At 42.1% G+C, this 13,490-nt stretch overlaps 1 protein-coding gene across 5 annotated transcripts in view; it reads left to right on the forward strand.

Moving 5' to 3' along the window:
* Nucleotides 1-13,490, forward strand: part of KIAA0319 (KIAA0319 ortholog) — an 83,742-nt gene that overhangs the window by 57,110 nt on the left and 13,142 nt on the right. For all 5 annotated transcript variants that reach the window (XM_043540041.1, XM_043540040.1, XM_043540042.1 and 2 more), the window contains 6 exons: nucleotides 809-957; nucleotides 2,550-2,701; nucleotides 4,282-4,420; nucleotides 7,140-7,299; nucleotides 10,396-10,538; nucleotides 12,195-12,317. In XM_043540041.1, coding sequence (XP_043395976.1) covers nucleotides 809-957; nucleotides 2,550-2,701; nucleotides 4,282-4,420; nucleotides 7,140-7,299; nucleotides 10,396-10,538; nucleotides 12,195-12,317 — 866 coding nt within the window. The remainder of the gene's footprint in view (nucleotides 1-808; nucleotides 958-2,549; nucleotides 2,702-4,281; nucleotides 4,421-7,139; nucleotides 7,300-10,395; nucleotides 10,539-12,194; nucleotides 12,318-13,490) is intronic.

Here is a 13,490-nt window from a genome sequence, read left to right on the forward strand (position 1 = left end):
TGCACAGATAATCCTGGAAAAAGGGCGCGAAATGTAGGAGAGCAGAATGGCAGCGGAAGCTGTGCTGTTTGGTTCACGGTAGCCAAACAACAGTGGAAAATGGTTGTCTTCTGTGGCTTTCACGGAGGTGGGAGCCCAGGAGAGACAACATGGAGAAGCTCAGAAGCGTGGCAATAGCAGGAGAGCAGAGTTGGCAGCAGAAGCTGTGCTGCTCGGTTCACGATGGCCAAGTAGAGTTGAGTTGGAGAGGTGGATTCATAGTAGCAGAAGAGCAGCGGTGTACTGTCTGCTGAAAGCAGTATGGTGTCTGCACGCCAAAAAGGCGCGAAACGATTGTCTACCTTAGCTTTCTGATGGCACACACCCAGAAACACCCGCGAGAATGTTTTTACGCCACCATGCACTGGGAGCTTAACCCAGAATTCCAATGGGCGGCAGGGACTGCAGGAACTGTGGGATAGCTACCCACAGTGCACCGCTCCGACATTTGATGCTAGCCTTGGTACTGTGGACGCAATCTGCCGAATTCATGTGCTTTAGTGGGGACACAGAAGACCGAATGTATAAAATAGCTTCCGAAAATTCAAATAGAATAATTTCGAGATAATTTCGTACTGTAGATGTACCCTTAGTTTATCTCTAAAACAGATATAAAAATTCAAATTCTGTGAGCCAAATTCATGCCTGGTGTAATTCCAGTACAGTCAGTGCTTAGACACTGTGATTACAAATACAAATAGACTGAATGACGGAGGGACACGAAGGGGAGAATTTGTCCTGATTATTTTCCTGTGGTGTTTTGTTTCAGTGGTCCAACCACTGTGCAAATGGTGAACATTGACAAAGCAGTGGCAACTGTAACTGGTTTACAGGTTGGTACCTATCACTTCCGACTGACAGTGAAAGATTATCAGGAATTAAGCAGCACAGCTACACTCTCTGTTACAGTTAAGGAAGGTAAGCCAAATCACCCCTTCATGTGCAAAGCAATGTGACTTATGCTGATCATTTAGAAAATGGGAGGAAATTAGTACAGAACTAGATTACAGATTTGGTTTCAAGGGAACTCAGAGAAACCTACTGGACTAAAACCAATATCTAATCAAGAGATATTGTTTCTTATATGACTGTAATATTGTTACTTCTAGGACTTTCTTTAAGGTAATTACATATGCAAATATATTTATTAATTGTTTAATAAATGTCCATGGGAATGTGTTAACCTCAGCATGTATCCTTCGTGAATAGAATAATATTGCACTCTCACAAAGTTAGCAGCAGCTGCCTGTGTGGTTAAAATAATGTTCAAACACAGGCTCAGTTTCCAGCTAAAATCTCACAGTAATTATGTGTTTGTTCATCTGTAGGACAGAGGCAGAGAAACAGTGTTTTGCCCCACATTCATCCCGCAGAAAGCCCTGCTGTAGTTACAATGCTGTTTTTCTGCTGTCCTGCACTATATAACAGGAGTGACCAAAGTACAACTCTGGAGAAAAATGCAATCTACACTTCACCTTGCACTTTACATTCATCTTTAATAGGGAGATGCAGAGGGCGGGGGTGGCCAATCCCAGCATCCCCTCTTGGTCTGAATATTTAGGGGCCGATTATCTCCATGGGCTTGCATCCCTTTGTTAAAGATGCTGTGTTCTATTGCATGCAAATCAGCTGAGGCCCTTATCACAAAATTTGTTTGTGCGTATTCTGCCAAGTTATTTGTTTGTAGCCTTACCTGCCATTCCACTCTGTAAATATGGCACCTTCTTACTCAACAGAGCTGGCTTTAGTAACAAAAATGTGTGTTTAATGCTTTTTGCTCTGGTTAGCACTGCAGCACCAGCACAGCTGGGGGAAAGATCTGGTCTCTATTCCTTCATGTGCATCATCAACAGAACTGTTTACCAAATTCCAATTACACATCCAATCGGTGACACCTGTGCAAACCCACTGAAGGCAAAGGAGCTGCACAGGTATTGCTGAGGGCATAGTTTGAAGACAACATGGCTGCACCGGTGCCCCTGAGGGCCTCATCTGAGCTCTGGAAGGCTGTACAAGTAGTGATGACCAAGAAGAGAAGAACCCAGTTTGACTTTCAGATCCCAAGTTGAGTTTATGAGGCTAGGACTTGTGAAAAAAAATCTTTTTCTTTGTAAACTGAGAAAATCTAATCTGGAAATTGAGAGAGAATAAATATAGAACCCCAGAGTGCCGTATTTACAGGGTCACTTTTCAAAGTGGGAGCACCCTTCAATAGTAATCCTGTCAGTAATGTAGCTCTTTTTCTAGACTCTAGTAATCCTGGGGTCAAATTCAGCCCTGCCGTAACTGCTTCATTGACTTCAGGAGAATCGTAGGCCTCCTCTCACTGGGGCTGAATTTCACCTACTCCCTTGCTGACACTTTTGAACAGAATTATTTTCCTTGTCTTTGGCTGTCTGAAACGCAGAGTATTATACTATGGAGAGGCTGTGTGCGTTTGCACTTGTGTATCATTTACATCTTGCACCTTTTGAGAGAAAACTCTCCTGCTTTACTGTCTTTGTGGTTAGAAAACAACAGTCCTCCCCGGGCTCATGCAGGAGGCAAACACATTCTTGTGCTTCCTAATACCTCTATTACATTGGATGGCTCACGGTCTACTGACAACCAAGGGATTGTATCATATCTGTGGATTCGGGATGGCCAGAGCCCAGCAGCTGGTGTAAGTATTTTGAAAGTATTTAACTGGAGACAAAATCTGCCCTCGCTTGCATGCATGCAAGCCCTCTGACTTCAATGTACCATGCTGGCAGATGTGCCCCGTCAGTCGCTATAGGGATTGGTGTTACATCTGGTTTTATTTCACAACTCTATATTAATAAACTGGTACAAGGGGTCAATGGCACTTTAAGTACATTTGCAGAGTATACTCTGTTTGGAGGGCCAAAGCAGTCAGGACAGAGATGCCAAAGACACTAGATAGAGAGCTTAGAAATATGGCCATGTGATAGTAAAATGAGACTCATCTGGGGAAAATACAAGCTAATGCGCCTGAGGGAAAATAGCGTGAAACCCAGATATTCAAAAAGGAGGAAGATCATTGTAAAGCAAAAGTGCTGATAAAGCCTGAAGAATGAGGGCAGGCAGCAAATCTGATAGGAACTTGCAATGTGAGATGATGACAAAGAAACCAGTCTTGTTTTATCATAGACCAAAGAGCTGATGATCTAGCTCAATAGGACACTGGTGGAACTACCCCCAGAATGTTGAGTGTGGGTCAGAGCTCTTTGGCGTCAGAAAGATGGTGACAAATTGGCAGGAACTGAGGTGGGAGGAGCAAAATGATTATGGATCTGAAGGGAGTGATTTATGTGAGAATATTAAAAGAACTAAATAGGCTTCGCATAATAACAACAGAGAGTGATGACAACAGTCTGCATATAAAGGGCATAAACACCAAGGAAGGAGAGGAATTGTTTAGAGTCCAAGGAGATAGAATTAAGAATATTGGGATAAAATTTAAAAACAAAAATGTAGACTGAGTCTTATATTTTCAAACAGATGTGCATCTAAGTACTACTGTATGTCAGCCTTGAACACACAATATCCTTTTACGAGCTTTATCGAAGGTGTCCACGCTGCATGGGCATGTACACAGCACTAAGGCTACGTCTGTGCTGCAACTGGAGGTGTAATTTGCAGTTTCTGTAGACATACCGTACCTGGGCTATCTCTAATCTACTTAGCTTGCTAAAAATAGCAGTGAGGAGGTGCAGTGGTGTGGCTTGTACAGTCCATGCTGAAACCCACTGTGCTGTGTCCTCACTGCTAATTTGAGAGAGCTAACTAGATTAAAACTAGCATGGGTATGTCTATACAAACTGCAATTACACCTCCAGTTGCACTGTAGACATAGCCTGATTTAACACCTCCAAAACTTGCACTGGTCCATTGTAAACCCTGAGAATTCTGGGAAGGATTCTTTCAGGGTGGTCCCTTTGTTGTTTGTTTTGAAGGTCTGAGGGCAAGCTTTGTGGTGGATTTTCCATTGCAGACAACTGTTAAATCAGGATTTGATGTTTTTCTAAAAGATTCTGCTCTAAGAATTATTTTGGAGAAGCTCAATAGCCTGTGTTATACAGGAGCCCAGACTAGATAATCACAGTGGTCCCTTCTGGCCTGGAATCTATGAATTCACATTCTGCAGCTAGACGGATGTACAGCTTGCAAGCCTCTGTCCTCTCAAGGAGTATGACCCTCTGCTGCTATCTCTTTTTTTTTTTTTTTTTTTTTTTTTTGCAGGATGTGATACATGGCTCAGACCATGAGGCAGTTCTGCAGCTAACCAATCTTGTGGAAGGACTCTATACTTTTCACTTGAAAGTCACAGATGCTAAAGGAGATTCAGCTATTGACACTGCTACTGTTGAAGTGCGGCCTGGTATGATCATTAAAAGGTCATCTATAAGCTGTGTATACCTCCACATCTCTTCTTTCCTGCTGGCAAGATACTGTCGGGTTATAAATCATGGCTCTGATTCACCACCGCCTTGCATTGTTATTTACAACGGTTTAAAGTGGATGTAAAATACTGTCACCTGAATTCTCCCTTTACATTGTGACAGGGTCGGGCTAGATGGCTATAGGAGAGTAGTAGAAGGCAGATATATTAGCCCCAGGCTAAGTAGGTCCCTTTTCCCTGGGTAAGGTAACAGGGAAGGTTCCAGAACAATCAGGAACCTTATGGAGACAATTAAGACAGGCTGATTAGAACACCTGCAGCCAATCAAGAAGCTGCTAGAATCCATTAAGGCAGGCTAATCAGGGCACCTGGGTTTTAAAAAGGAGCTCACTTCAGTTTGCGGTGTGCATGTGAGGAGCTGGGAACAAGAGGCGCTAGGAGCTGAGAGTGAGAACGCGGACTGTTGGAGGACTGAGGAGTACAAGCATTATCGGACACCAGGAGGAAGGTCCTATGGTGAGGATAAAGAAGGTGTTGGGAGGAGGCCATGGGGAAGTAGCCCTGGGAGTTGTAGCTGTCGCACAGCTATTCCAGGAGGCACTCTAGACAGCTGCATTCCACAGGGCCCTGGGCTGGAACCCGGAGTAGAGGGCGGGCCCGGGTTCCCCTCAAATCCTCCCAACTCCTGGTTAGACACAGGAGGAGTCGACCTGGACTGTGAATTAAGAAGAACGGCCAGGCTGAGGGCTGCCGTGAAGCTCCAAGGCAAGCACATCCGCCAATAAGCACAAGACCCACCAAGGTAGAGCAGGAACTTTGTCACAACGTGCATTGGTGATACTGTTGTACGTCCACTTTGCACAGGTATAAATGCTTGCATCCTTTTCAGTCAGTGGAGAATCAGGCCCCATAGTTTAAAAAAAGTTGCCTTATTGATTATATTACAGGTAACAGGTTTTGTTTTTTAAAACTGAAAGACGTATCTATATTACTTATTTTCCATTATTTGTTTCAGTTTTGCATTTCAATCATTTTGGACAATGCAAAGAGACCATTCACTTTTATTTTTAGTCACTTACCACTCAGTTACACTTCCTGGTTCTAATGTCCAGTTGCAATGTTTGGGTGAAAAAATGCTTCCACGGAATCTTCATTTGCTTAAATAAGATTTCATTTCTATTGGAATGTTTCCTCTTGGTTTTAAGATGACAGGTTTCAGAGTAGCAGCCACGTTAGTCTCTATTTGCAAAAAGAAAAGTATTCCTTTTCTTCTTGGTTTTAAGTTTTTTGTAAAACTTATTTGGGAATGGATAGTTTTGTGATGAAGGCCTGGGGCGGATATTTGGGAGATCTTAATTCTAATCCTGGTTCTGCCACGGATTTCCTGTGTGATTGTGGCCAAGTCACTTAGCCTCTATGCCATGTGTTCTTCATCTGTACAATCAGGATAATACTTATGTCCCTGGGTTGCTGTGAGGCTTGTGATGTTTGTAAAGCCCCATAGAAGGGCAAAATATTATTACCTATTTTGTTCATTTCCTCTGGGGCACCTGGCATTGGCCGCTGTCGGAAGACAGGATACTGGGCTAGATGGAGCTTTGGTCTGATCCAGTATGGTCGTTCTTATGTTGTTATTATATTTAACAAAACCTACAATTACCGAGTTAAATTTGCCTCAAAAATGTGTCTAACTTTTCTGTCCCAAGTTTATATTCTTCATTTAGATTCACTTGAACACATGCTGTCCCAGTAGTGATGGATTTAAGCACATGCTTAATTGCTTTTCCTGACTCTAGGCCTTAAAGACTGATAAAACCCTCCCTAAATGTGGTCTCAGGAGAAGGTGACATCAGGGTTTTTTTTACATGGATGACATATAAATGAGTGTGAGTTCACTCTCATGTTTTAAAGCATTGAACTCAAGCACTGTGACTTAACTCAGTGACTTTCAACCTTTCCAGACTACTGTACCCCTTTCAGGAGTCTGATTTGTCTTGCCTACCCCAAGTTTCACCTCGCTTACAAACTACTTACTTATAAAATCAGACATAAGAATACAAAAGTGTCACTATTAATGAAAAATTGCTGACTTTCTCGTGTTTACCATATAATTATAAAATAAATCAATTGGAATATAAATATTGTCCTTACATTTCAATGTATAATATATACAGCAGTATAAACAAGTATATAGTATATAGAGCAGTATAAACAAGTCACTGTCTGCATGAAATTTTAGTTTGTACTGACTTCGCTAGTGCTTTTTATGTAGCCTGTTGTAAAACTGGGCAAATACTTAGATGAGTTGATGTACCGCCTGGAAGACCTCTGCTTACCCCTAGGGCTACACGTACCCCTGGTTGAGAACCACTGACTTAACTGACTGGGTCTGGTCTCTTTATACATGAGCAACCCCTGCAGGACAGCTGGTGAAGAGACTTGGCATTAGCTGTAAAGGTTTGTTGATTCTCATTCCTGTATGTAGAAACAGTGCTGGATTGTAACCAACTGGAGTAGAGGGTAATGAGATAGAAACTTAGATATTCTGGTATGTTTCAAAATTAACTAAGTACCCTTCCAAATTACCTTCTCTTATAGAGATCAAGGGTAGGGGAACCTGGGTTACTAATCACACCTTTCAGTCCATACTGAAATATTTGCCTGTCTCTGAAAAAACAGTGTTTTTTTGTTTTCTCAGACCCTAAAAAAAATGGTCTGGTGGAGTTGATTTTGCAAGTGGGAGCTGGCCAGCTGACTGAGCAACAAAAGGACACCCTGGTGAGACAGCTAGCAGTGCTGCTGAACGTCTTGGATTCAGACATCAAAGTTCAGAAGATACAAGCCTATTCAGATTTAAGGTATTCAGATATCAGGATGTGTGGGATTATGGAGGTGACAGCTCCCCTGTGACATCCTAAAAGAAAAGTTAAAATATTGTGATAGATGCTAACGGGTTGCGTGTTAGGGGTCACTTGTGTATAGGTACCTAGGGAAACTCTACAGTAACTGCACCCAGAAAGTCATTAAAGGATACTGTGCAGCTTAAAGCACTCTTCTTTGTCTGGGCTGTTAGACCTTTCTCAGTTTCTTTTGCGTTGCAGAGAAGCCGCACAAAATTGTCACATCATCTTTTCCAAATCTTGCAGTCCAAGGGGGAGTATTGGACTAGGGGCTTCCCAAGTGAAAAGTGATGAGGCTGAGGGAGGGAAAGGAGCACTAGTGAGAGAGGCAGCCCAATGTAAAAAGAAAAGGAGTACTTGTGGCACCTTAGAGACTAACCAGTTTATTTGAGCATGAGCTTTCGTGAGCTACAGCTCACTTCATCAGATGCATGGATCCGATGAAGTGAGCTGTAGCTCACGAAAGCTCATGCTCAAATAAACTGGTTAGTCTCTAAGGTGCCACAAGTACTCCTTTTCTTTTTACGAATACAGACTAACACGGCTGTTACTCTGAAGCCCAATGTAGTTGCTTCTTGGGACAGGGCAGTTGAGCTTTATGTGAGCTTTTTGCAAAAGCGAGATGTCTGTATGCCATTTTTTACTACCTCTGTGCAAGGAAATAGGACTTGTATACATTTTATAAATAAATAAGCTACACTGAGGCCAGATCTACATTAGAAACTTTTGCTAATTAAGCCATGTCAGTTAGGGGTATGATCTTTTTTGTGTGTGAGAACATTTCTATACCAGCAAAAGCCTTACTATAGGTGCAGTTATGCTGGCATAAAAGTGCTTTTGCCAGTATAACTTATTTTGCTTGAAGAACTGATATAAGTTATACCAGCAAAATACTATAAGCAGATTTTCCTTTCAAGATGGCTTTTTAACTGACAGTATTTTGTGGGGCTGCAGGATGGCAGCAGTTAGATTTTAAAAGACAATTTTTACTTTTCAAAACTAGTAAATGAGCTTTGTGATTCTTCTTGGCTCTGCCAAAGCTCATAATTAGTAGCTTTTTGTGCAGCTGCATGGAAGAGTAAAGAGAAGTTGAGATAGATTTCCCTGGAGCATATGCTTTAGCAATATTAGTTCTTCTACGGGTGGTAAAATCCCTGAAGTAGGAATCTGGAACTCGAGAACCTCATTTTAAAAAACCTCCCTGCAGACACTTCTTTCACATCTTTCGCTCTATTTCAAAGAGACTGCATTTATTTATCTTGATGTCTTTGTTTCATTTACTGTCTTTGTCCTTCCAAAGGCTAGGTGGAGTGAGACAGAGAGACTGTCACAATAAGCAAATGTTTCATTAAGCAAATGTACTTATCTGGGCCAGGTCTGTGTGATCAAAGCTTCTTTTTGTTTCCCCTCTCAAATGTTTGATGCCCCAGGTGCTTTAGATGCTTTTTCACAATCAGTACTGGGGACCCCTGGGTAAGTGATGAGCAGAAGGTCACTGAGCATGCTCAGCAGTCTACCTGGCTTCTGAGTAGTATGGAGAAGTGTGTATATAGGGCCCTACCAAATTCACGGTCATAGGATTTTTAAAATAATAAATTTCATGATTTCAGCTATTTAAATCTGAAATTTCAGTGTTGTAAGTGTAGGGGTCCCGACCCAAAAAGGAGCTGTGGGGGGGTCACAAGGTTATTGTAGGGAGGATTGCAGGACTGCTACCCTTATTTCTGCACTGCTGCTGGCAGTGGCGGCTGCCTTCAGAGCTGGGCAGCTGGAGAGCGGCGGCTGCTGGCCGGGAGCCCAGCTCTGAAGGCAGAGCCGCCGCCAGCAGCAGCACAGAAGTAAGGATGGCAGGATATGGTACTGTCACCCTGACTTCCGCACTACTGCCTGCAGAGCTGGGCCCTCAGTCAGCAGCCGCCACTCACTGGCTGCCCAGCTCTGAAGGCAGCAGCGCAGAAGTAAGGATGGCCTGGGTATGGTATTGCCACCCTTACTTCTGTGCTGCTGCTGGCAGGGCACTGCCTTCAGAGCTGGGTGCCCAACTGTGAAGGCAGCACAGAAGTAAGGGTGGCAATACCACGAGCCTCCTAAAATAACCTTGCGATTCCCTCAGCAACTCCCTTTGGGTCAGGACCCCCAGTTTGAGAAACACTGGTCTCCTCCGTGAAATCTGTACAGTATAGGGTAAAAGCACACACAAGACCAGATTTCACAGTCTGTGACGCGTTTTTCATGGCCATGAATTTGGCACGACTCTACGTATATACAATGGATGCATTTGAGTGGCAGATTCAGAGCAAAAAGACTGGAAATGGTTGCACACAGCCGAGCCTACCACAGATTTCTGTGTAGCTTGCACATCTACTGAGACCTGACAATGCAGTTGATGGAATCTATTCAGATGACTAGTCTTTCAACTATCTTCCTAAATTAACTAATTGATTTTTTTTTAAATAATTTTTGGCATCTATTCAGAGCTCTGTGCACCTCCCAAAATTTAAAAATACACTATTAGAAAATGTAATACCATCACTACAATATTTCAAATCCCAATGACTAATTTCCAATTAAAAGACTCTCCCCCCCGCAAAAGAAAACCCCAAAGCATCCCATCAAATGCAACATAACATGACATAATGATTTTAGATGGACTCTCTCTTAATTGCCAGTCCCCCAGTGCCCTGATCCAGTCTTCTCATTGACTGCAGCAGGTGTTGGATCAGACCTTAGATGCTTGTGGGAAAGGGGGTGGGGGCTTTGCGGTGGGCCTGGAAGTTTAACAAATGGGAGGACAAGGGAAGGAAGAGTGTGTCCCCCTCTCCTCCGCTTTCTCCCATGAAGCTGAGGAGCTAGAGAACTGTTACTGCTCCTGAACTGCATGGTAGTGCAATGGCCATGTCACTGGGAAGAATTTGGTTAACCCAGTGGCAGATTAAATAATATCTATACACCAAACTTCTAATTTCCAGAGTATGGGCTCTTACAATCAAATTGAAAAATATTAGCTCCTTGGACAACATCAATCTTAATTTTGTTTGTGCGTTTTCTCTGCAGCACAGTGGTTGTCTTCTATGTGCAGAATGGGCACCCTTTCAAAGTAATAAAGGCTTCAGATGTCGCACGGATGCTGCATGTGCAGCTGCGAAAGGAGAAGGCTGACTTCCTGCTTTTTAAAGTTCTGCGGGTTGACACAGCTGGTATGTTCTGCCTGCTGCTTCCTATTTCGTGAGTTTTACAGCCATCAGAATATTAATTAGCATAGGCAACATGGAACAGTGTGCAGGAGCTTCCTCTCTGCACAGTTTTGCATTTGGTTTTCTGAATGATGAGGCTGATAATGCCTGAAATATCTGGTTATCTAGGGCAGATTTTTGCCCGTTACTTGCTTTCCTTTTAAAGATACAAGTGGCAAAGAGTATGATGGCTGTCAATCATTTTGTAAACTAAGGCTCATTGCTGTATACTAGGAAATGTACCATGTTGGGAAACTATGTTGTAACACTATACTATCCCAGCTGTGATATAACACTGTTTGTTCTTACTCTGTGGATGGGACAAACCGTGCTGTAACCGTAATATAGAATTTGTGTTATATCCCTGGTTCCTTTGAGGTTATTACACTGTTCCCCAACAGGATTATAATATGATTCGTTTCTACCTCCCCAGGCAAAATGGTCAGGCCATCATTGTATTATAACCCAGTCCCCTAATGTGGTAAATAGTCTAGTGTAGACAGGCCTCTCGTATTTCTTCATAATGAGAGATCTTTTCATAATGATGGTTGGGCTTTCAAGTCAAGTTTTAATCTGCTGTAAAGTTGCAGTGCTGCTGGGAATTAGAACACTTCATGACACTGGGGCATTACAGATCTGAATTTGTTATAATTTATAGCCAAAGGGGAGTTTTTTGCTGAGGATCAGAATTCAAGGGGAGAGATACAAGCTGTAGCTCTAAAATAGTCATTTATTAATAGGGTTTATTTTTGAATTTACTCCCTGAGGAAAAAACTACAGCTGTTATACTGTAAAAATTAAATGTTTTTTTTTTCACTTTGAAATAGAAGAAAACTGAAGGTATAATTTTCAAATTTGCAGTCACTTACTTTTTATTCACATAGCAGGTTTTAAGGCAAAAGAAAGCCGCTGCAAGTTTTATGTATTTTTTTGGAAAGTAATTTATTTTGACTGTTCTACATTTTGATAAAATGCACACAACCCACTACCTCTTGGTGCATTTACAATGATTAAAACTTAAGTATGTGAATGCTGTACCCTAAGGAGTTCTGATGCTACATTTATTTCAGGTATTTGTATGATGATCATTATGGTGGTATCTGGGAACATTAATATTTCTCAAGTACTCCGGTATTCTGGAGAATATACACCATAGAAATACCAAGAAATAAAACATAAACAAATAAAACTGAACTCCTTGACTCAGGTCGATCTCCAGGTCTAGTATCAGTAAATTAACTTTGGCTCGCTGGCTGGCTATTCAGTTGGATAATATATTTTCATCTTTCCAATCTCGCCCACCAGGCTGTGCCTTTAAAGTAATCTTCCTAACTCAGACCACCCCGCAAATGACTGGAAGATTAGGAACCAGCAGTGGTTCAGTTTATTAATAAAAGCAACGGTTTGGGGTACATATGTCTACCAATGATTCATGGAAACACATCAGTGTAATTTCCACTGTTCGATTTCTAAGTGACCTTTTCATTTGTCAGTCTCTGCACTGGAGTAGTGGGCCAGGAAATGCACCATGCACCACTCCCACGTTAGTGCCTCAACAGAGTGTGCATTACAAGTTGCCCTTTTACACTGTAATTATCTTGACCTTTATTTTATTCTTAGTCTGCCTTTTAAAATGCTCTGGACATGGTCACTGTGACCCCATCACAAAGCGTTGTATTTGCTATCAGCTGTGGATGGAGAACTTGATACAGCGTTACCTAAATGATGGAGAGAGTAATTGTGGTGAGTTTGGATGGCATTGTGTGGTATGTTCCAAGAATGATTTCCCTTTCCTGTGTGTAGCAGTTCTGTAAACATATCTATGAATATTATGCATGCTGAAAGTCAATTAACAATACACACAACTGTTCTTCCAGAACCAACCAACCAACCAACCAAGGAAATGCAGTCATATGACATGAAAGAAGCAAGTGTGTATGAGCTTCATCCTGCACGTTGCCAAGCACTCTAGCCCAGTGGCTCTCAACCTTTCCAGTCTACTGTACCCCTTTTAGGAGTTTGATTTGTCTTGCGTACCCCCAACCCCAAGTTTCACCTCACTTAAAAACTTCTTGCATATAAAATCAGACACAAAAATATAGAAGTGTCACAGCACACTATTACTGAAAACTTGCTCACTTTCTCATTGCCATATAATTATAAAATAAATCAATTGGAATATAAATATTGTACTTACATTTCAGTGTATAGTATATAGAGTAGTATAAACAAGTCATTGTATGAAATTTCAGGTTGTACTGACTTCGCGAGTGCTTTTTATGTAGCCTGTTGTAAAACTAGGCAAATATCTAGACCTCTGCGAACCCCCAGGGATACAGGTACCCCTGCTAGAGAACCACTGCTCTAGCCTGATCCATCAAAACACTTAGGGGCCTGCTTAACTTGAAGCACACGAACAATCTCATTGACATCAGTAGGACTTCTCATGTGCTTAACTGAAAGCATGTGCCTAATTGCCAGATGGGACCAGAGTGCTCACCACCTTGCAGGATTGACCTTGATGTAACCACTTTTTTAAAGGGGAAATTATTTTTATGTAACAGGCTAAGCCTAGAAAAAAAAGACAGAGGTAAAGCTAGTATAAACCTTTGTTACCTGGTAAAACTGTTGCTAATGTATATCGGAGAAAGGAGACCAATTTTTCTGGAATTATTTTCCCTCTTGACTGTTTACTAACATTTTTTTTCCCCCAAAAAGTTTGTCAGAGTTCCATTTGGTAACGTGCTGAACACCTCACTACCACTAACTGCAGTCAGAGTTGAGGGCACTCAGCAACTTGCAGGACATCTCACAGGCCTGACACCTCCATGTGTGTGCTGTGACCCCATTACTGGCATTAGCAGTTACATGCACAGAAGGAAGGAAGAATACGCCTCACAGTTGGAGTTGTATTGC

This window comes from Chelonia mydas, chromosome 2 (genome assembly GCF_015237465.2).
Source record: "Chelonia mydas isolate rCheMyd1 chromosome 2, rCheMyd1.pri.v2, whole genome shotgun sequence".
Lineage (NCBI taxonomy): Eukaryota > Metazoa > Chordata > Testudines > Cheloniidae > Chelonia > Chelonia mydas.